This window comes from Notolepis coatsorum (genome assembly GCF_963971535.1).
Source record: "Notolepis coatsorum genome assembly, chromosome: 1".
NCBI lineage: Eukaryota > Metazoa > Chordata > Actinopteri > Aulopiformes > Paralepididae > Notolepis > Notolepis coatsorum.
In genome coordinates this window covers 98372880-98396943 of record NC_140165.1, presented here as the reverse complement: position 1 = coordinate 98396943, position 24064 = coordinate 98372880, and the positions used below count along the sequence as shown (strand labels likewise).

At 43.5% G+C, this 24064-nt stretch overlaps 2 protein-coding genes across 13 annotated transcripts in view; one reads left to right on the top strand and one right to left on the bottom strand.

Annotated features, from left to right (window-relative positions):
• LOC311229844 (ankyrin-3-like) overlaps positions 1 to 11876 on the top strand; it is a 69357-nt gene extending 57481 nt beyond the window's left edge. The window contains exons 15-20 of the mRNA XM_084315917.1: positions 1116 to 1208; positions 2757 to 2840; positions 3513 to 3677; positions 4169 to 4357; positions 7385 to 7476; positions 9226 to 11876. Coding sequence (XP_084172043.1) covers positions 1116 to 1208; positions 2757 to 2840; positions 3513 to 3677; positions 4169 to 4357; positions 7385 to 7476; positions 9226 to 9457 — 855 coding nt within the window. The 3' untranslated portion in view covers positions 9458 to 11876. The remainder of the gene's footprint in view (positions 1 to 1115; positions 1209 to 2756; positions 2841 to 3512; positions 3678 to 4168; positions 4358 to 7384; positions 7477 to 9225) is intronic.
• Positions 11877 to 12452: 576 nt separating this feature from the next.
• camk2d1 (calcium/calmodulin-dependent protein kinase (CaM kinase) II delta 1) overlaps positions 12453 to 24064 on the bottom strand; it is a 240301-nt gene continuing 228689 nt past the window's right edge. For all 12 annotated transcript variants that reach the window (XM_084322597.1, XM_084322604.1, XM_084322598.1 and 9 more), the window contains 2 exons: positions 21062 to 21287; positions 12453 to 14120 (listed from right to left, as the gene is read on the bottom strand). In XM_084322597.1, the coding sequence (XP_084178723.1) occupies positions 14117 to 14120; positions 21062 to 21287 (230 nt within the window). In that variant the 3' untranslated portion in view covers positions 12453 to 14116. The remainder of the gene's footprint in view (positions 14121 to 21061; positions 21288 to 24064) is intronic.

The window sequence follows — 24064 nt, the reverse complement described above, 5'->3', positions numbered from 1 at the left end:
TCAGCGGTACCTCCGGCTTGGTCAGTCGTCCCTACTAACAAAATTGGCAGTGTTCGCGGGTGGGAAGCCGGTGGGGTATGTGTCCTGGTCATTGCAAACAGCGACTCCTACTGGTTGGTCGGGGCGCCCTGTTCAGCAGGGAGGGGATCTGGGGGGAATAGCGTGAACCTCCACACACGTTACGTTCCCCCAGTGAAACTCCTCGCTGTCGGGTGAAAAGAAGAGGCTGGTGACTCCACATGATTCGGAGGAGGCATGTGATAGTCTACACCCTCCCCAGACCGACAGTGGGGCAATACGCGCAACGACCAGGAAGGGAATTGGCATGATGACAAACAAAATTGGGGGATGGGATAAAAATACAGAAAGGCAAAAACAAAGGAGATTGTCAAACTAAAACATGGAAGTTAACTGCACTAAAAAAAGAAATACAGAAAGATAAGACTAGCGAATGGTGTGTTCGCATGTGTGCTGTGTATTCACTTAGTAACAGAGAAGAACACAATCACACAGATGAGGACTTAACACAGGTTCTTAATGGCAACATAGAACACTGGATGATCAATGGCAAAACCAAATGTTGATGATAGTGTATGTGTGCCTTTTCCAGTTTCAAATTTGTACAACCATATTGACAGACTCCAGGATGATGTAACAATATATTGTATAACATACACTATATGTGTGTCTTGTTGACATCAGTGCAGTAGCTGCTTGCTGTCCACTTGTTGTGTGTCATTTCCATACTTGCATGTCATATTCAGCCAGAGATCCATTCACAACTGTGCCTTCTCTTCATCTTCCATTGCCATGCAATTATCCATACAGTGTGTACTATTGTTTTATACTCCCATCCATTGGTTGGCATAAAGGACATTTGTGGTAAACAAACAGAAAAGTCAAACAACCCAAGTGAAAAGAAGGGACAGCCGTTGCCTGGCCTGCTGTATATAGTTTCAGTGGAATGCTTGCTGCATTGCTAGGACAATCGTTTGCTATGTACATGTCAATGCAAATGTAGTCAGTTCTACAATGCCGGTGTGTGTTTGTTTTTTGGTATACCTTCAGTAATACTGTGTCATATTGACTTGTGCTGGCTGTGTGCTGTCTCCCAGGAGATAGCCGAGGAGCTAGGGATGCTGTCCTCTGATAGTTCAGAGGAGGAGGTGCTGACCACCAGGGTGGTTCGACGTAGAGTTATCATCCAGGTAAACGACAGCATGGCAGAGCATGGACAGGAGGGTGCTTTCAGGCCCAGTGTGCTGTGCAGCGATGCTGGGGATAAGGCGGCAGTATACTGAAACAGAACCACGGTCCAACACGTTGGCAAGTTCTCCACAAATGTGTCATTTATGCAAGTTAGTTTCCACAGATAGTATACTGTCGCCTTTAGTGTGGAGTAGAGGTTTAGTGGCTGTTGGTGGTGGTTTCACCATGCTGCACTTGACTTAACCTGTGTTTGAAATACGATGTTACAGGTTCATAGTTACCAGTCTAATGTTGACTTCTTGCCATTATAAAGACCCTGTCTTTAACACATGTTATGTTTGTAGGTGTAAGGGTAACCTTACTAAATGCCATTCACACTGCCATTGATGTTGAAAGGGGGTGGGAAATACTTCATGAGACATGAACGTTGTTTTAAAGTTGCTAGGCATACTGTATATAACTCAGCTTTTTTGTCTCACTTTTGCTAACGCTCTACTACAAGCCCTGCACATCAAATGGCCGCAGTCCATTGCAGTCGGGTGCACTTGTTATTCACTCCTGGGTGCTCCCGGTTGCCGCATGATTTTGAATAGCTTGTACATGTAGTAGAGTAATACAGTAAAACATTAGCCAAAATATAATGTTATACACCTACGGTATGCACACAAAATGCCAAGAAGTCAACATTAGACAGGTCTGGTCCTTTAACACCCTGCTTACTTATCCCACTGGCTTGATACCCTCAACAAAGTACCTGATGCCAGGTACTCAGGTGGGGTATCTCCCAGGCCTTTCTGTGTGGAGTTTGCATGTTCTCCCCGTGCTCGCAAGGGTTTCCCCCCCGATAAGATAAACCCAATAGAAAAACATGCACAACAGATCGCTAACGCTGTGGCATCCTTGACGAAGACAGACAGGAGCACTTGGATTGGTCCCCGGGGCGCGGCTCACGTTGACGCCCTATCTGCTCCCGGCTGCCCATGGGGGGGAAGGACAACGGGATGGGAAAAGTGCAGAGAGACATTTCATCGGCGACTCAGTGCATGTGTGTGTGTGTTCCCGTGGGTCGCCCATCTCGCGTGTGTATGTTAAACTGCATGACAAATAAAGACTTCTAGTCTAACCAATTTGATTTGAAAAGTTAATGCATTTTCTTACAGTGTAGGGAAAGACTCTGTGATGTAATTCCTTTGGAAGGTGGAAGGATACCATTCCATATTAGTTTATTTATTTAGCTATTTGTTTATTGTTTATCTTTTGCCACATGCTCACCCACATTATTTTGCTATTTGATCACAATTTACTGTGTAATGTTCCCTGTGTCGGTTCAGTGTTGTTAATTGATATTGAGAATTAAAATGGCTGCAGTCGGGTGGTGGTTTGTCATATTTTCCAAAAATGTGTTTTTAATGTACTTTTTACGCAGATGTATACAGTATTTGTTTTTGCTCTTGTGTCCGATGCTTTGTTACTGCTCGCTCAGATTGAGCCTCCACGGGTGGGACTGTAATGGCAGTAATGTGTGTCTGTCTTCTCTCTGTCTACAGGCGGACGACTTACCAGACATCCCCCCACAGACTGTAACAGAGGAGAAGTACACAGACGAGCACGGGAACATGGTGATTAAGAAGGTAAGAGGACATGCTCAAATACTGGTACATGACATGTATTGGATCGATCTTATGTAAGAAGACATCCTCAAATACGGGTACATGAAATGACTACCAGTACCCTACTGTCGGTCTGGGGAGGGTGTAGACTACCCTACTGTCGGTCTGGGGAGGGTGTAGACTACCCTACTGTCGGTCTGGGGAGGGTGTAGACTACCCTACTGTCGGTCTGGGGAGGGTGTAGACTACCCTACTGTCGGTCTGGGGAGGGTGTAGACTACCCTACTGTCGGTCTGGGGAGGGTGTAGACTACCCTACTGTCGGTCTGGGGAGGGTGTAGACTACCCTACTGTCGGTCTGGGGAGGGTGTAGACTACCCTACTGTCGGTCTGGGGAGGGTGTAGTCTACCCTACTGTCGGTCTGGGGAGGGTGTAGTCTACCCTACTGTCGGTCTGGGGAGGGTGTAGACTACCCTACTGTCGGTCTGGGGAGGGTGTAGACTACCACATGCCTCCTCCTCACATGCCAGCCACGTCTTTTCACCTGACAGTGAGGAGTTGCAGACAACTTACAATCAATCGATCAACTATTCAATACTATTAGACAATTAGATCAAAGATTTCACAGTGAACTTCTCATCTCCCTCTCTCTCTCTCTCTCTCTCTCTCTCTCTCACTCTCTCTCCCCTCCAGATCACACGGAAGGTGATTCGTAAGTATGTGTCTGCGGACGGCATGGAAACACAGGAAGTGACGATGGAGGGATCCCACCAGGAGATGGTGCGGGTGGAGGAAGGAGACGCGGTGTCCAGAGTGATGAAGAGGACGGTGATCCGCAGCGGGGGAGACCAGACCGAGGTCAGTGTCGTACCACAGTAGTTCTCGAACCCTAATCTGAGCAGAATGTTAGATACAATGTCTGTTCTGCAGTTGCAGAGATAAGGATAGAAAGTTAATCAAATCAAATGTATTTGTAGATCATTTTTTTTATTGGTTTTTACTACCGGGCAGTCCGGTAGAGAGAGAGGAAGAATGGGAGACAGAGTAGGGGAAGACATTCGGCAAAGACCGCCGGGTCCAGGAAGCGAACCCGGGTCGGCCGTGCCACGACGCAGCGCGTTACGTGGTTCACCACTTGGGCGCCCCAAAAATCAAATGTATTTGTAAAGCCCAAAATCACATTGAATTGCCATGTGAGGCCTCTCCATCCAGCCAAGACAAATGTCTAGGGGAAGAACTATTCTATAGATTAAAAACATTTGCGGTGAATAATTAGCTATGGCAGCTGACAGGCATATTGTTGGATCGGGTCCTGTTGACCTTCTGACTTTTCTGTCCGACTTCCCCAGCTGACCGTCTCCGAGTCCCCGGCCCTGGGGTCTGCCATGGGCTCGGAGTTCGAGACGGAGCCAGTGCAGGGCCGCAAAGTCAGCAAGGTCGTCAAGACGATGGTGGTGAAAGGCGAGAGGATGGAGAAACAGACGGGCGACCCCTCGCTGGCCAGGGATCTCCCCACGGCCAGAGAAGACTTTCAGATGGTCAGTATAGATAGATAGATAGATAGATAGATAGATAGATAGATAGATAGATAGATAGATAGATAGATAGATAGATAGATAGATAGATAGATAGATAGATAGATAGATAGATAGGTAGGTAGGTAGGTAGGTAGATAGATAGATAGATAGATAGATAGATAGATAGATAGATAGATAGATAGATAGATAGATAGATAGATAGATAGATAGATAGATAGATAGATAGATAGATAGATAGATAGATAGATAGATAGATAGATAGATAGATAGATAGATAGATAGATAGATAGATAGATAGATAGATAGATAGATAGGTAGGTAGGTAGGTAGGTAGGTAGGTAGATAGATAGATAGATAGATAGATAGATAGATAGATAGATAGATAGATAGATAGATAGATAGATAGATAGATAGACAGACAGACAGACAGACAGACAGACAGACAGACAGACAGACAGACAGACAGACAGACAGACAGATAGATAGATAGATAGATAGATAGATAGATAGATAGATAGATAGATAGATAGATAGATAGATAGATAGATAGATAGATAGATAGATAGATAGATAGATAGATAGATAGATAGATAGATAGATAGATACTTTATTCATCCCCTTGGGGAAATTCAGGGTATCTCACATAGCTCACACAATATACAGACAATGACAGTTTCTCAGTCAGTTGTTCACAGTTATGTCTGCATCATGAATTAAAAAGTAAGCACATGATAAAAATTCAAGTGAATCATATCTACCAATAATAATAAAAACGTGATAAGATAAAAGCAGGTATAAGACAGGTGTATAAAAACGGCAGGTCAAAGGTCAAGGTCCCCCGCACTAGATTGAGCTGTTGTACAGTCTGATGGCTGTGGGGACAAAGGACCTCCTGTGCCGCTCAGTCCGTGAGTGCAGGGAGATGAGCCGTCCGCTGCGACTACTGCTCTGCCCTACCAGGGTGTGGTGGAGAGGGTGGTTGGCATTGTCCATGATGGCCAGCAGCTTGCTCTGTGTGCGGCTCTCCACCATGGTCCCCAGTGGGTCCAGTCTCCTCCCCACCACTGAGCCAGCCTTTTTGACCAGCTTATCCAGCCGCCTGGCATCCCTGCCACTGTCTCTATGCCAGCAGACAGCGGCATAGAGGAGCACACTTGCCACCACTGCCTGATAAAACATATACAACATTAGAGGAGCAGACTCCACAGCTTTACAGAGAGCTTCAGATGGTCAGTATAGAGGGGCAGACAGCTTTACAGAGAGCTTCAGATGGTCAGTATAGAGGGGCAGACAGCTTTACAGAGAGCTTCAGATGGTCAGTATAGAGGGGCAGACAGCTTTACAGAGAGCTTCAGATGGTCAGTATAGAGGGGCAGACAGCTTTACAGAGAGCTTCAGATGGTCAGTATAGAGGAGCAGACAGCTTTACAGAGAGCTTCAGATGGTCAGTATAGAGGAGCAGACAGCTTTACAGAGAGCTTCAGATGGTCAGTATAGAGGGGCAGACAGCTTTACAGAGAGCTTCAGATGGTCAGTATAGAGGAGCAGACAGCTTTACAGAGAGCTTCAGATGGTCAGTATAGAGGGGCAGACAGCTTTACAGAGAGCTTCAGATGGTCAGTATAGAGGAGCAGACAGCTTTACAGAGAGCTTCAGATGGTCAGTATAGAGGAGCAGACAGCTTTACAGAGAGCTTCAGATGGTCAGTATAGAGGAGCAGACAGCTTTACAGAGAGCTTCAGATGGTCAGTATAGAGGGGCAGACAGCTTTACAGAGAGCTTCAGATGGTCAGGAACATACCAGAGAATAAACTGCACACACACAGGTCCTTCATTTCACTATATGTCTCGTGTATGTATGTGACGAATAAATCTCTTAAATCTTGAATCTACATGAAGATACTCTAAATCAATCAAATCGTACTGTTTATGTTAGTTCTTAAAGGGGCACTTCACCAAAAAACAATGCTGGTTTATCTTGCACATAATCTCACACATATCCCAAGACTCTATAGGGCTGACCTCGACTCGTCGAATAGTCGACTAATCGATCGAAAGGAGCCGTAGTCGACTGTCAATCTCTGCCAGTCGAATGTAAAAAAAAAATATCAAAAGCAAAGAAGCCTAGAAGCGTGGCTAACGCTAATGGTGTGCATACCGGAGAGGCTAACTGGCCTAAGAAAAACGGGCACAGAGGCACAGGCATCCTCAGATTTAAATAATTATAATAATAATAAATATGACAATATTTGTATCATTAACAATTCCTTTGTTTTTACATTTGTAGTCATGATTCAACGAGGCATCTTGATGTCCGAAAATAAATAAAAGCCCTACACAAACACTTGAGGTGTACGAGTACATTTAAGAATGAGTGATGTTCTTCATTCACGCCACTAAGAACACTTTGGCTATTTACGAACACCGTTTCACACATTCGTGAACACAGCGGGGATCTTTCTTACAGTAAGTTAGTTCTTACGAAGATATCTATGAAGATACTTACGAACATGTTCGAGAACGAGGTCCAATGTCTTGAAACAAGTCAGATCACCCCACGTGTTTCAAGACACCATATGTCCACTTGTTTTGAGAAAATCCTCATCCTTGAAACAAGCAAAAGTGAAATTACCTTGTTTTTCACAATATAACAATATAATGAACTCTGAGTATGCGCATAATGAGCAAGTAGGCAGTGTAAATCAAGGTGCCGATGAGGGTCTGGATGCTCTCTCAGTTATATTTGCATTACAATAAATTATAGTTACAATAGACACTATAATGAGTAAGTAAGTAAGTATACAGTATACACAGGTGCAGTATGCATAAGGTACGTACAGGTATGGCGTGATACACGTCATACGTTGTCCGTTTAGGTAGTCCGTTGGATATAATTACCTGTGACTTGTTGATACGTTTTTAACCATCAGGGGGTGAGTGAGACCAGGCTTTGTAGTGTTTTGTTCTTCCTCTTTTTCTGTCCTCATCCCTCCCTCCTCTTCTCCTCCATGGTCCGGCTCTCTCCAGGCGTTGGGTTACGCTGGAGGCTTTGGGCGAGTCCTCCAGCCTCACTTAGTAGAGAAAGATGTTGTTCAGGACGACGGTTCTGTGGTCAAAAGGTTGGACTACAGCATGGGGCCATGTGGATTTAGTCGACTTTAAAAGGGACATTACACAGAGTTTGACTTTTAGGCTGCAGTTCTGCAAAAGTAGAAACATTTCTTAAAGGTGTTATAGATAACATTTGTATGTAGAGTAAATTTTTTTCCCACAATACATCCACAAAGCTTTTACAAAGTTGCAGAATTGCTTTTTATTTGTTTAATTAATTAATTAATCATTTTAAAGGTTTTTGCGGGTCCAAAATGTATGTTGTTGTTTACATGTATGCCCTCCCTACTTCCCATTTCCCCATGGAATGCACCTGGTTAGAATTACATGCTGGTGTTCTAGTGCGACATCTAGTGGCTGAATGCTATCTATAGCACCTTTAAACACCTTTAAAATATTTGTATTGTTGTTGTTTTATGAGTTTAGCCTAATGTGCTCTCAAAGTAAGGAAAATACACCATGAAATTGAATTGCTTGAGATGGCTGAAATAAAACGTTATGTCATGTCCTCTGCCTGCCTGTCAATGTACTTTTATTAGACATCTATAATAATCCTAGATGTTTGATAAAGGTACAGGATCATGACTGTCCATACAATTATCTATCAACCATCTCAGGCAATGCAATTTGATTATTTCCTTACTTTTAAAGCTCATAACTCCAAGCAAAAACAACAACAACAAAAACATCTTTAGTGGAATACCCCTGTAATGTTCCCAAGAGTCTTCAACAGAAGCATGGTGTGGCACTGTCGTCTGATCAATAACCTTTATTCACCTGTTCTATGATCTAATCGGTTTGCACTGTGTGTAGGGTAAGTATAGCCACTAACATCAAAGATAAGACAAGAGCTTTCTAACAGAGAGGGAGTGTTGTTGTTATTATTACTACTACCACACACAAATGAATAGAAGATGTTTCTATTCATTACTTTTCGGAGTTCAAAGTTCAAGTTGCATGGATTGGATTACATATTTGGCTTGCACTTCATTACAGCATAATTACTGTGTAATAACAGAATAAATAAATAAATAAATTACAAAGTAATTACTGTGTAATAACATAGAAAAAATATATAAATTACAAAGTAATTACTGTGTAATAACATCTATAAAATGGAATGAAATCTATAAACTGAAATTACTTGTTACTGGTTTACGTCCATAATGATACATGTCGTTACGAGAGCTTACCTGAAATGCCATTTACATTAGTTCTATGTTGTTACACAGTGAGCACCCTGTCATTTGTAGGTAATATGAAGTGTGACCCGTGTTTTGGACGTGATGTGATTAACGATTGATCAGTTAACTTTGCTGCATATCTGACAACTTGTCCTTGTGATCCTCTCTCTCTCTGTCTCTCTCTCTCTCTCCCTCTGTCTCTCACTCTGTCTCTCCTCTCTCTCTCCCTCTGTCTCTCCTCCCTCTCCCTTCTCTCTCCCTCTGTCTCTCCTCCATCTCCCTCTGTCTCTCCTCCCTCTCTTCTCTCTCCCTCTGTCTCTCCTCCCTCTCCCTCTGTATCTCCTCCCTCTCTTCTCTCCCTCTGTCTCTCCTCCCACTCTCCCTCTGTCTCTCCTCCCTCTCTTCTCTCCACCTCCCTCTGTCTCTCTCTTCTCTCCCCCTCCCTCCCTCTTCTCTCTCCATCTTTTATCTCCCCCTCCCTCCCTCTCTTCTGCCTCCCTCCCTCCTGTCTCTCTTCTCCTGTATCTACCCCCCCCTCCCTCCCTCCCTCCCTCCTGCCCTCCCCCTCTCCAGGACCCAGATGCGTAAGTCTCGTACCCAGAAGAGGACCGTGATGAGGGACGCCCGGGGGAAGCATGTGCACCTGGAGCGGCTGGACGACACCCCTGACGCCCTGAAGCCTGACGCCCTGCAGAGACAGCTCCACCTGCTGCTCCAGCGCTACTGCCAGGAGGAGGGTGGAGAGGAAGAGGAAGGGCAAAGGCGGGATGAGGAGGAGGTGGAAGAGGAGGAGAAATACGAGTGACAGGCTGATTCTGCTGTCCACCATTTTGGTTCCGACCGCTCCCAGTTGGCCGCAATGCTTTCTGATCCCCGAAAAAACAGTGTCAGACCCCTTCATCGCGTCCCTTCGTCATCCGCGCAGCACACTGGATTTAAGTTTTGATAATTCCCCCCCCCCCTCCCTCTGTGGCAAATAATGGTACAGTATTTTTTGTTTTAGTTTTCTTTGTGCATGTGTTGCTTTAACACCTCTCCCCCCTTTGGACTTCCTGTTTTATTTTGCTCATTTTGTGACCAAAGATAGCTCCCTTCTTTCTCGTCGGGTAACTTTATCACCGTAGATATTTTCTTTTGTCGATATCCTTTCTTTTCTAGTATTATTTGGGCTGCTGTGGTACGATTTACAGGACGAACACAACACACAACACCGAGACGGAGAGGAGCTGAGGAGCGTGACGGACGGACGCTCGCCCCACGACAAGCCTCTTCTCAAAGGACCATTGTAACTATTTGTACATATAGGAGATGGAAAAGGAACTCGGGACTGGGAAACGATACACTCATTTCAAGGCATTTAACACGTTAGCCCACCGTACCTGCTGTACACATACATGCACCCACCCGGCATCGCTCTTCAAAAGAAACACCGCTATCGTCGCATAGAAACGCGAACATGTCAAGAGAAAGATGGCGACGAACTCTTTAGGATTCAGAGAAGCTCATATTCTGGGGGTAATTGGAAACCACGCTGCGAAAAGAAAGTGACAAGCTTAGCAGGTGATTTTATCTTGTTTTATGATTTGTGAAGCTTACTTTAAAGACGTGTTCGGTAAAATGGTCTCACTGGATTCTGCACATTTCAAGAAATTGTACTTGTTTCATGTTAGGCAACTAGTTTTCAAGTCAATTACTATAAACAATGGAGTGTCTTAGACAATGAGAGGTTCTTAAAACGATTTTCTCTTGTTTAATGATGATACTTCTTTAGTGATCATTTCTTGAAATGAGAGATATTTGCCACAAGCGTTAAGTCAAATGTGTCAAAACCAGTAACATTGTCTGTCAGTGCAATAAGACATTTTTACTTAACATATCTTGAAATAAGTTCAATGAGTCTTAATACAAGTAGAAAAAAAACTCACTTTGTAAGCTTGGACTTTGATTTTGCGAAGATAGAAATCCTCCACACCTCCACGACTGTTCTGTTTACAAAGTTAGCTCCAGATTCTCAAGTGGATGTCGTTTATTTTTTTCTTCGAATGTGGATTTTGAGATCACACCTCCGATAATGTCAGTCTGTTTTTTTTGTGTGTGTGTGTATCTTAATAACATGTTACGTATTCACTTTTTTCTTCTGAGCAGTGTGTCACAAGGCTGACCACTCCAAGTGTATATATACGTGTGTGTGTATTTGCGTGTGCGTACGTGTGTACATGTGTGTTAGCGCTTTAGTATCCTCACCGACATTGCAACCTGCCATTTGAGAAAGAAAGTAGTGGTCCCGATCCAGAATGTTTCCATTTAGTCATTTTCTCGACGTGCAGAAAGAGCACTTATCCCCACATCCCTCTCGGCTCCCAGTTCAGAGGTTAAACCGCCCTGAGTCTCGCTCACAACCTTCACCAGTGTCTGTCACGCTTTCTCCCCCAACCGTGTGCTGATATGAGTTGTTATTCGACAGAGCCTGTTGTAAATGTGAGAGAGCCACACCGTCACGTGGTCGAGATGTTTTTGCTCCTTTTGATTTGCCGTTTTTTTTTCACTTTTGTATCGTTATCCTTGGTATCAAACGATAATCTCAAGGGAACGATAGATCATCTACTGTACTATGACTTTATGGTGGATATTAAGAATGAGTTCTACAGACTTGATTTTTCAAAAGCCCTCTTTTGTCGAATCAGAAGATAATATCCTTTATTGCATATTTCCCTTTATTTCTTATTTATTTATTGCCCTCCATCCTCTGCTCCAGTGTGTGTGTGTGTGTGCGTGCACATGTGTAAGTGTGCACATGAATGTGTTCCGAAGACGTGCGTATTGACAAACGAGAGGGAAATTAAATTAAAGAACTTTGCCATATTGTACACAAACAAACACAAAAGGAGGTTTGAATCGCAGTTCACTTACGAACAGTTTCACCGAAATCAAGTAAGACTCCCGACATGGATATCTGGGCCCGACAGAAGTATCTTTGGATGTTTATTTAAACGGTACTTAAATCTGTGTAACAATTCTGATCCTCACGTTGCCATTTCCTTTTGAGTGTGATCAAAAGAGAGAATAAAATTAAATGTAAAAAAGAAAAGAAAAAAATGACCTTTTGATTTGCTGAATCAGCATCTTGTCTCCATGGTGATAACAATATATACATATTTACAGTGCAAATATCTATGCGGGCATGTATTAGTTATCAAATTATTACTAAAAACAACTGAAATGCTAACCTGACATAGCAGCCGCAGTGTGTACATGGCAGAAAATAAAAGTGTACATGTGTCAAATGTGCCTGGAGTGACTGGCGTTCTTTCAGGCCTATAGGCTGCAGCTCTGGAGTGACTGGCGTTCTTTCAGGCCTATAGGCTGCAGCTCTGGAGTGACTGGCGTTCTTTCAGGCCTATAGGCTGCAGCTCTGGAGTGACTGCCGTTCTTTCAGACCTATAGGCTGCAGCTCTGGAGTGACTGGCGTTCTTTCAGGCCTATAGGCTGCAGCTCTGGAGTGACTGGCGTTCTTTCAGGCCTATAGGCCTCGACTGCCGCTCAAGAAATACTGTAGTGAATTCAGCCGGGAATCAAAGCCAGGTCGTCCAGACCACAGGAGACAGTGCTAACCAGTCAACTAGAGGGTCTGACCTGTTAGCAAGTCTACAATATCTAACGTATCCTAGGTATGGACATAATATACATGTTAGATTATCCATGTGATGTTCTTCACATTGTTCTGCACGGTATAATGTAAAATGTCACACACAAAGCTTCATCCACATAATCACATGCATGGGAAATCATAACGTACAATATTTGGCATAAATCACACATTTTATTTGATATTTCTTAAACATACATCACATTTTCCCATCACGGCAGCAATATACACTGTGTCCCACTGTGAATTTCAATGCAACTTAAAAAATAAAAAACATAAAGAGCGGGTGGGGTACAAGTATGATTAAACGAAACCGGCAGAGATGTTTCCAAAAAAAAAAAATTAGGAACAAATGCACGTGTTCCACAGAATCCACATTGACAAACGTAAAATGATATTATGTTCCTACACCTGTGTGGATACCTCAGCGTCCTGTGCCCCATCCTGTTTCAAAATGTATCCCTGTGTGTTCAATCTGTGATTCAACTGTTGTCATACACTGCTGTACGTCCCAATAGGATAAGCTATAGGAGCTGTGAATAGTAAATCTGCCAAAGCTCTTCACCCAAACAGCCAAAGGACTTTAACCAGGCTCGTTCAACAGTGTCGGACACCAGGAGAGAACCATGTGATATTACATAACCACAGAGCATGGATCGATGTGCACTCCAGTTCAAATCTGTATGTAAAAAAAATTATAATAATAAATCATAATAAATGAAAGGGATACACTGATACTGAGAATCAGAGGACAACTTGCATTCAATATCACAATATAAAAAGTAAACAAAGAAATAATAACAACCGATAAAATTCACATAATTAAGTTTTCCTTATGAAAATACCATGATTCGACTTTAAAAGAGTTCTGCGAGTTGTGCAATGAAGTAATATGTATACAATATATCTATGTTTACATTCTATCATACGGTCTGTGATGGCGGGCAACACTTTAAGACAGAATAGCAAAAACGGATGTTCAGGTTTGTTTCCCATTTTAATTGAAAAGTTTAGCAATCATACTTAGGTTTCTGCGCTTAACTGCAAACAGGAAAACAGATGTATATAATATTGGTAAACTAAGCTCATGTTCTTAATAGAATGAAATTTCCAGCGAGAATATATACCTAGCGAATCACGTCAAACACCGAAATCTATACATCACCGAAACAAAAGCGAGCCTAGTGTTTGTGTGGTAGTTTTTTTTAATAGACTGCAATTTCGAAAAAAGATGAAGCCATAAAAAAAAAAAAGATATGTGATATATTGGTCATTGTGCCAAAAAAGGCAAACACATCACCACGATAACTTGTCAGTTGATGTGTTGTCGGTAATATTTAAAACAGAAAAACCCTCACTACTCGAAGACCGAGAGCCCTCGTATAATATACTGTGTTTCACACACGCCCACAACACCAGACGTTCTCACACTAAGCGCCTGGCGGACGGCACAGCAGATCGGGCGGAGAGACGCACGTTATTATGCCTACAGTATGGACACCGCTCAGAACTTTATACACCTAGAAAAAACCTGGAAGTCATTGAAAGAAGAAGAAAAAAAAACCCATGCATGGGATCTTAACATCCCGTGACGAGGATTAGATGAAACACATTCTCTCTAGAAAATATTGTTGAGATAATGAAGTTTTCTCGTCTTTTTCTCCCCCCTCAATCTTCAGTCCAGCAGCGACAATATGTAAACAACACTCTGAGGGCGTTCTAGTGATCGGCGGGAATTGGGGATGATGTGACAGACACTTGGAAGGCGGGGTCTCCTGTTGGCTTCGGGTTCAGGGGGCGGGGCTTAAGGTGGTCCTCTCAACTGAAACAAAAATAGAGTTTGGGGAATTTGATTAACAATCACACAAGCGACATTAAAAGGTGCTATAGATAACATTCATCCACTAGATGTGCGCCACTAGATGTTCTAATCAGGTGCATTCCATGTGAGCAAATGGGAAGTAGGGAGGGGATACTTGCGCAACATGTAAACAACAATATTAACTTTGGACCCGCAACATTTTCTTTTATTATAAATTCATTAACACATTGGGCGCCATGGGTTATATCCAGGGCTTGACATTGACACCCGCCCACCCGCCAGACGCGGGTAGAATTCCCCTGGGGCGTGTACTACCGTCATTCTACCCGCCACACACACATGTGTGTGTGTATGTGTGTGTGTTTATGTGTGTGTTTAGCGTCTTTTTCTCCCTGCATTCAAAAAAAAAAAAGCTCTGCCTTTGATTGGCTATATCACGTTCATTATGCAAAGACCAGCCCTGATCTGCCTCTGATTGGCTGGTCATGTGAAACCTGAAACCAGCTCTCTTCAAAGTTATTTTCACACTGAGTCCATCGCCAATACACATAATCAAGCTGGCGGGCTCGTTGAACACAGCTGCCTACAACCATCCTTACAGACAGTACTGGCAAGTATTTTCATATCTTAACCAGCATTGCAACTTGCAAGACGCTTATAATGAAAACGACATTGTTCATCAATTGATTCAACCTAGAACCTACACGTGCGCTCCCCCCCCCCCCCTATCTCTCTCTCTCTCTGTCTCTCTCTGTCTCTCCCTCTCTCCCTCTCTCTCTCTCTCTGATTGATTGATTGAATGAAAACTTTATTAACAGATTGCAGAATGGGTACAGTACAGTACAGCTCAATACATACAATTGTTAAGGGGATGCAGACCAGAGAAATACTTTCGTCTTGTTTACATCAGGGTCCTCCATTTTCAATTCATCATAACATATATGACACACACGACATACAGATAGACAGTAGGGGAGAGTGGGGTGAGTAGTGCCAAGGGGCATGTAGTTCCACCCCTGTTATCTAGAAAACCATAGAAGAAGTTGGTCATGTGACAACATATTTTTGAAGAGGCATCCATTTCACTCAACCTGCAGAGAAGGGAGACACCTGGCTTGAGAGGTAAGCACATTTAAGTTCAAAAAACTGTTTTTTGCCCTCCAAAGTCAAATTTGTATGATCAAGGTTTTTTTATTGCTGTGTTTGAACAATTATACAACTTTGAAAACAGTTCACACATGTTTTAGTGCTTTAGTAAGCTACACCATGAGGCTATACAGTTAGCATGATGCTAGCTCAAAACAGCTGGGGGATGCATTTTTTTCAAAATGGTAGGCTTGGGGTGATTTGTGCCAAAGGGCCTGGGTTAAGTTGTGCCAGATATTCTCTTTGTTAAGTTGCCCCAACTTATTTTATTAACTATATATATTACTTTATTGTATTTTATTGTTATTGTACATTGCATTCTTGCATTTGATCACTAATACTATGTGATATTCTTAATTTTAGACCAAAATCCATCATGCAACGCATATATACAAATGGGAGACAGACAGGGTTTCAACTCCTCTTGAGAAGTTGGAAATAGCAGTGAAAGAGTTGCAACAGGGGAAGACTATACGTCAGGTTGGAAAGGAGATGAAGATCTGCAGGATGCTTTTACCGCTTTTGAGATTAAAATGATCTGTTTTACATAAAATTATCAATGGCACAATTTACCCCAGTGTATTCTCTCTAATGTCACAACTTACCCCACACCGGGGGCAAGTTGTGCCACAAAACCACTTTTTTTTCTAAAGCTATATTTCTGAAACAGTTTATTTAAGATCCAAAGTGATTGTCCCCAGGGATGCACAACATCCTAAACTATATGTACATATTTTAGTTGGGGGCATTACTGTAATCCCCTTGCTTTAAAGGCACTTTAAGTAAAAAGTGGAACTACTCACCCCACTCTCCCCTACTGCTACATCTATACATTTATGACATACCAGATATGCAAATACAGTACTGTTTGTGATACAAAAAGTGTCCAGAAAAGAGTGTATATACATTTGACATAAACTGTACATTGGAGGAGGTCTCTCATTCATCACGGTGGTGAAAACAGTTAGTCTGGAGCCCATTTTCACATGACCATTTTAATAATCACATTATTACCATTGTTGGGTTATGATCGGCGTGTGTGGGGATTTTTGGCTGGTGAAAATGCTGAGTGGCTAGTGAGCCAAAAAGTTTATGTCAAGCCCTGGTTATATCCATCAATATACCCAGTATGCCACCGTTGAAAGCCTATGGTACTGTAGATGTTTACCTTCTTTGCAGGGCTATAACTTTTAAAATTGTATTGCTATATTATTACTATACTATGGCCCATTCAACATCGATTATATATCGTTCAGGATGTGGGAACGTTATATTTTTTCATTCATACATTGTTGTGTTAATACCGTCTAGAATATAAGTATGTTTTTAAGCTTTTCTGCTGTAATTCCAAAAACGAGAGTTATAGGCCCTGACGCATGATAGATTATCGATTGGCGTTTCTTACCTATACACGCTATATTAAAAAATTCAAATGTATATGATCGGTATACATTATGCTTCATCATGCGTGAAGGAAAGGGGGGGGGGGTCGTTTATAATTCCTTGATCGTCAGTAACGGCTTTATTTAGTATGGGTTGATATATTGATCAGATGGTTTGCAGTGAAATGAATAAACAATCGGGCTGAAAATAACGTTACTGTCCTCTTACCGTTCGCTGATGAAACTGGAGGAAAAATATCCCAATTATTTGACGTCGATCTCCTAGATCCATTCCCGGTTTGTATGGCGCAATAAACGCCGAAATCATATCGATTATTAAGTTTAGAAAGCGATCCAAATGCACTATAGTGTTTGTCTGGAGCCACGTAACAAGATATCACTGCCGGAGGGATTTCCTCGACGCACCGATCACCACTTCCGGTTTTGGCGAGAGTGTAACTCGCCCGACCATCCACCAGGCGGCGGTATTGAGGCATTGCAATCTCATACAGGGTCCCGCTGCAGTCCGGAGGTTGGCTGGATGAATTATGAATGCCATGGCGAAAAAATTAAATATTGATCCCAAAAACGGCGTAAGTCGTTCTTGGCGTTCAACGCATGGCGGGAAAAAACGGCGTAACTCGTTCTTGGTGACCAATGTGTTAAGGGGGGGAAAGCAATATTTTATTTTGCACCTTTCTAAAAGCTCTGTGGATGTATTTTTACATTTCTAAATGATTACTCAAGTATCATATCATACACCATAGTCAGATTAGTACAACAAACAAATGAGACCATTGCCAAAAAAATATTGGTAGATTAATTCTCATGCACACAAGAACACACTGCTTCCATTCCCTAAGCCCGGCCACTCCCGGCATGGGGGTTGTTTTGGGGATGCAGGCGAGAGTTAACAGCCCTCGCTAACCATGAAACGTGAAATAGTTGTTGTTGGTAAATCAAGATTTGTTTGTGTCGTAATGCAGTTCAGCAGAACCGTGGATCTGACCTGGTGTCAGTGTTGTAGTACTCGAGTTCAGGACTGTGGATCTGACCTGGGGTCAGTGTTGTAGTACTCGAGTTCAGGACTGTGGATCTGACCTGGTGTCAGTGTTGTAGTACTCGAGTTCAGGACTGTGGATCTGACCTGGTGTCAGTGTTGTAGTACTCGAGTTCAGGACTGTGGATCTGACCTGGTGTCAGTGTTGTAGTACTCGAGTTCAGGACTGTGGATCTGACCTGGGGTCAGTGTTGTAGGACTCGAGTTCAGGACTGTGGATCTGACCTGGGGTCAGTGTTGTAGTACTCGAGTTCAGGACTGTGGATCTGACCTGGGGTCAGTGTTGTAGTACTCGAGTTCAGGACTGTGGATCTGACCTGGTGTCAGTGTTGTAGTACTCGAGTTCAGGACTGTGGATCTGACCTGGGGTCAGTGTTGTAGTACTCGAGTTCAGGACTGTGGATCTGACCTGGGGTCAGTGTTGTAGTACTCGAGTTCAGGACTGTGGATCTGACCTGGGGTCAGTGTTGTAGAACTCTGACCTGGTGTCAGTGTTGTAGAACTCTGACCTGGTGTCAGTGTTGTAGTACTCGAGTTCAGGACTGTGGATCTGACCTGGTGTCAGTGTTGTAGTACTCGAGTTCAGGACTGTGGATCTGACCTGGGGTCAGTGTTGTAGGACTCGAGTTCAGGACTGTGGATCTGACCTGGGGTCAGTGTTGTAGAACTCTGACCTGGTGTCAGTGTTGTAGAACTCTGACCTGGTGTCAGTGTTGTAGTACTCGAGTTCAGGACTGTGGATCTGACCTGGTGTCAGTGTTGTAGAACTCTGACCTGGTGTCAGTGTTGTAGAACTCTGACCTGGTGTCAGTGTTGTAGTACTCGAGTTCAGGACTGTGGATCTGACCTGGGGTCAGTGTTGTAGTACTCGAGTTCAGGACTGTGGATCTGACCTGGTGTCAGTGTTGTAGTACTCGAGTTCAGGACTGTGGATCTGACCTGGTGTCAGTGTTGTAGTACTCGAGTTCAGGACTGTGGATCTGACCTGGTGTCAGTGTTGTAGTACTCGAGTTCAGGACTGTGGATCTGACCTGGTGTCAGTGTTGTAGTACTCGAGTTCAGGACTGTGGATCTGACCTGGTGTCAGTGTTGTAGTACTCGAGTTCAGGACTGTGGATCTGACCTGGTGTCAGTGTTGTAGTACTCGAGTTCAGGACTGTGGATCTGACCTGGTGTCAGTGTTGTAGTACTCGAGTTCAGGACTGTGGATCTGACCTGGTGTCAGTGTTGTAGTACTCGAGTTCAGGACTCGTGACTCCACTTGGACTTGAGCACTGATGACTCAGACTTGGACTATTAGAGCATGGACTGCATTAGGACTCGGAAGGTGCAGACGAGGACTCACACTTGTTAATTGATAAATACAGAGTTATTATTATTTAAAATAAAATGTGAATATGCCCTAATCATTTGGCATTAAGATATTGATGGCTAGTGCATTTGTTTGGCTATTGTGTCACAAAGTAAATAAACTCCCTTTGAAATGGTGACCGCTGTGTCATTTATGTTTAATGTAGACCTGTTTTTATTTGTAAGTCAGCTCTTTGACTGCCAGAGTGGAGTGGACTCAACCTTGATGACTCGGACTCGGACTCGGGTAATGGGGACTTGGCTGGGGCTCTTCTTTGGTGACTCGGACTTGGACTCGAACACTGAGGACTCGAGACTCGACTACAACACAGTATGGACACAACATGGAGGCCACCAGTCACAGTATGGACACAACATGGAGGCCACCAGTCACAGTATGGACACAAGATGGAGGCCACCAGTCACAGTATGGACACAACATGGAGGCCACCAGTCACAGTGGACACAACATGGAGGCCACCAGTCACAGTATGGACACAAGATGGAGGCCACCAGTCACAGTATGGACACAACATGGAGGCCACCAGTCACAGTATGGACACAACATGGAGGCCACCAGTCACAGTATGGACACAACATGGAGGCCACCAGTCACAGTATGGACACAACATGGAGGCCACCAGTCACAGTATGGACACAACATGGAGGCCACCAGTCACAGTATGGACACAACATGGAGGCCACCAGTCACAGTATGGACACAACATGGAGGCCACCAGTCACAGTATGGACACAACATGGAGGCCACCAGTCACAGTATGGACACAACATGGAGGCCACCAGTCACAGTATGGAGTCTGGACACAACATGGAGGCCACCAGTCACAGTGGACACAACATGGAGGCCACCAGTCACAGTATGGACACAACATGGAGGCCACCAGTCACAGTATGGACACAACATGGAGGCCACCAGTCACAGTATGGAGTCTGGACACAACATGGAGGCCACCAGTCACAGTATGGACACAACATGGAGGCCACCAGTCACAGTATGGACACAACATGGAGGCCACCAGTCACAGTATGGACACAACATGGAGGCCACCAGTCACAGTATGGACACAACATGGAGGCCACCAGTCACAGTATGGACACAACATGGAGGCCACCAGTCACAGTATGGACACAACATGGAGGCCACCAGTCACAGTATGGAGTCTGGACACAACATGGAGGCCACCAGTCACAGTATGGACACAACATGGAGGCCACCAGTCACAGTATGGACACAACATGGAGGACACCAGTCACGGTGTCGTGTCTCATCCATTCTCATTGGTCTCGTGTTTAGCGGTATTCCTGCCAAGGTACGGACATTGAATTGACATTGAATGATATATTGAGGTTAAAATCCTAAAACGTATGTCCTTTAACAGAAAATTAAAAGCTTGATTCCAAATCAATAATTTCTGGAGGTCATTACCCAACATTCCATGTTCAATATTTCAAAGGTATTTACCACTTTCAATGTCTTATTTTCCATTGACGAGCAAACCTTTTCAAGAACATAACGTGAATACACACACAGACACACACACACACAGAGGACACACACACACAGGACAGATTTGACTAATCTCAATTTCATCAATGTCATCAAACATGCTAAAGCAGGAGATTAGTCTACTTTGTCCTTAAGACAGTGTGCGTGTGTGTGTGTGTGTGTGTGTGTGTGTGTGTGTGTGTGTGTGTGTGTGTGTGTGTGTGTGTGTGTGTGTGTGTGTGTGTGTGTGTGTGTGTGCGTGTGTGTGAAAGAGAGCTACCTCTTTACCCTTGGGTAAACACTGGGAAAGCACATCCTTTCATACATCAAACTAAATCTAACTAAAAACTGATGGTCAAATACATTCACAAAGTATAAAGTAGAACCACAGCAGTGAGACCAGACAGGACGCAGGAGGCCACCAAGGGGGACATGGAGCTCAAGGCTGGGGACAGCAGGCGGGAACGGGACGGGGGACCTGCGCGGTGGGTCTTACTTGGTGGGCACCGTGGGCGAGCCGGAGCGGTGGAAGTGGATGTTCTGCCACTTGGCGTCGCGGCGGTGCCAGATGCGCGTCTCCTCGGACTGCATGGTGCGCGGCAGGCCGGCGGCGTCGATGTACTGCGTGAGGCGGATGTAGGCGATGCAGGCGGCCTCGTCGCCGATCAGGTGGACATGAGGGTTGAGCAGGATGGTGTGGATGGGCTGCTTCTTGGACAGAGCTGGTGGACAGAGGACGGGGAACAGTGGCACAATATCAACTGTAACAAAGAGTGATAGTGGGGGCGACAGTGGCTCAGGAGTAGAGCAGTTGGTCTGGTAATCCGGAGGTTTCCGGTTCGATTCCCGCTCCTCCCGGGCACCGTGTCGAAGTGTCCTTGAGCAAGACACTTAACCCCTAATTGCTCCTGATGAGCAGGTTGGCACCTTGCATGGTCGCCTCCGCCGTCAGTGTGTGAATGTGTGAGTGAATGGGTAAAAATGTGAGTAACAAATTGTAAAGCGTTTTGGATAAAAGCTGCTACAGTATATAAATGCAGCCATTTACCATTTACAAAGAAGAGCGAGTGAGTTAAAGGAGCCTTTCGCCCTGTAAAACATCTGAACACTGTAGTCCAGCGGTGGTTTTCAGAGAAACTTGCTCTTTAGCTCATTAAGTATCTGGTTGCAATTGTTTTAACCCTTTCACTACCACACTACAGAAGGTTAACCTTTCACTACCACCAGGGGTGTAAAGTACTTGAGTAATTGTACTTTGTTACAATACGTAAGTACTGTTTTTGGGGATTTGTACTTTACTCAAGTATTATTAGGTTTGTATACTTGTACTTTTACTCCATTACATTTCAGAGAAAAAAAAAACCATACTTTTTACTCCTTACATTTCAAATGCAGACCTACAAAGTACAAAGTACAAATCTCACAGGTCCAACCATTTTAATTAGTATATTTGTTTCTCTGGCAGAACTAACGTTAACGTTATTAATCCTGCGGCCTCAATTTATTTAAAAACAGCCAATCAAATCCCCATCAATGGAAAATGAACCCGCCCATACCCATGCTGATTGGTCCTTGTGCAAGACTAGAAAGCGGGGATCTTTGATTAAACACCTGCTATCAGAAGAATACAGTAGTTTTTACTTTTACTTTTTAGTACTTAAGTACATTTAAAAGTAGAAACTTTTTTTACTGTGTGTGTTTTTAGCCAGATACTCTGACTTTTACTTGAGTAAGATTTTGAGACGGTATCTATACTTTCACTTAAAGGGGACCTACATTGCTATTCCTAGCACTATTTGGGCAACTTTACACAATTCCTGTGAGTCTATGGAAGACATCTGTAAGGTTTATTTAAAAAAAAATCATTGTTTTATATTTCTAATGGAGTACTCAAAAGCATCATTTTCCAGCCTCATGATTTCCGCCTGTTATTGGCTGGGCTCCGCCCATAAGCACTTTCAGTGACAGTCATCCACACAGTCTGCGAGTGGCAGACAGAGAGAGAGAGAGAGAGAGAGAGAGAGAGATAGAGAGAGAGAGAGAGAGAGAGAGAGAGAGAGAGAGAGAGAGAGAGAGAGAGCACTGTGTAAACACAGCTGCGTGCGAGATACGCAGGTCCCCTTCTCCCTCTCCCGTTTGAGGAAGTCTTCCACTGTGCTGTTATGCTCCCGAATCGAGAGAGAGATAGAGAGGGGGAGAGAGAGACAGACCGAGAGACGACAGCGCAACGCGCGTGTGTGTATGTGTGCTCTGTCGCGAGGGTCTATCTGATTCTCCCTCTCTCTCTCGCTCGCTCTCTGTCAAACCCCGTTTGGTGCGCTACAATACAACCACAGAGCCAATCGGATCACTATCCGCTCCATCCTCGCCACGTGACGTCACCATGCGAGTCAAATCAGAACGACCTGATTAAAATGGAGCAGGAAATGAATGACCTGAATGACGGCAATCCGCCAATATGGTATTTAGAGTAGGGCTGGGCGATATGGCAAAAAATCATATCGCGATAACGATATGATAATGTTATCATATTTCTCGATATCGATAATTATCGAAATTGTTATAAGTAAAAAATAATTTTAATTTTTTTTAAACAACAGATGTATGTTTATTTTGCAGCAATTCTTTGTCGTTGCCGCCATCTTTAGTGTTACATCCCCTCACACTCCAGTTCTCAGGCTGCAGCTGGTTTAAAAGCGAAAGTAAACCGGCTTCTCTGCTGGCTGTGGCTCCAGGGGAGTTGAACAGTTCTGGCTCTGCTAGTTTATTTTCGATCTTTTGGCGCTTTTTTGGTGGACAAACCACCGCACACATGCACCGTGACTCGTGACTGGAGACTAGCTCTGCTAGCACACATAGCCTACTGTGTACAGACGGTTTCAAACTGTATTTTAAATTAGAAAGCAAACAAAATAAATGGACAAGAGAAAAATGTATCTCAATTTGGTCAGTATTGTCATTTGGACAAGCAAAGCCATTACTTTAAGTTGCAGGCAAGAAAGACAAGTCTGTCCACTGTCTCTGGTTTTAAAACTGCCCTGTTGCAGGTCACAAAAAAAAATTATATATAAAAAAAAAAAAAAAATCGATATATATATTTTTTTCGATATTCGATATTGATTATTAAAATATATCACGATATTTATCGTTATCGTTATATCGCCCAGCCCTAATTTAGAGACACAAACACATTGATACCACAGTAACTCCTATTACTATAATACAATGCTAGACACTGAAAAAATACATTTATAATGCATGTCACCTTTAAGTATAATTTCTGGGTACTTTTTACACCCCTGACTAACACACTACAGACGGTTAACCGTCTGACTTTTTCTCGTCTGACTTTTTCTATTTTATACTTTTTATCTATTTTTATCTAGCACACTCCCAGGAGCTCATACAGAAAAAAGCATTTCATGGAAAAGTATTCTGTATTTTACTATGACAATTAATAAACAAACTTGAACTTGAACTAGTGAAAGGGTTAACCGTC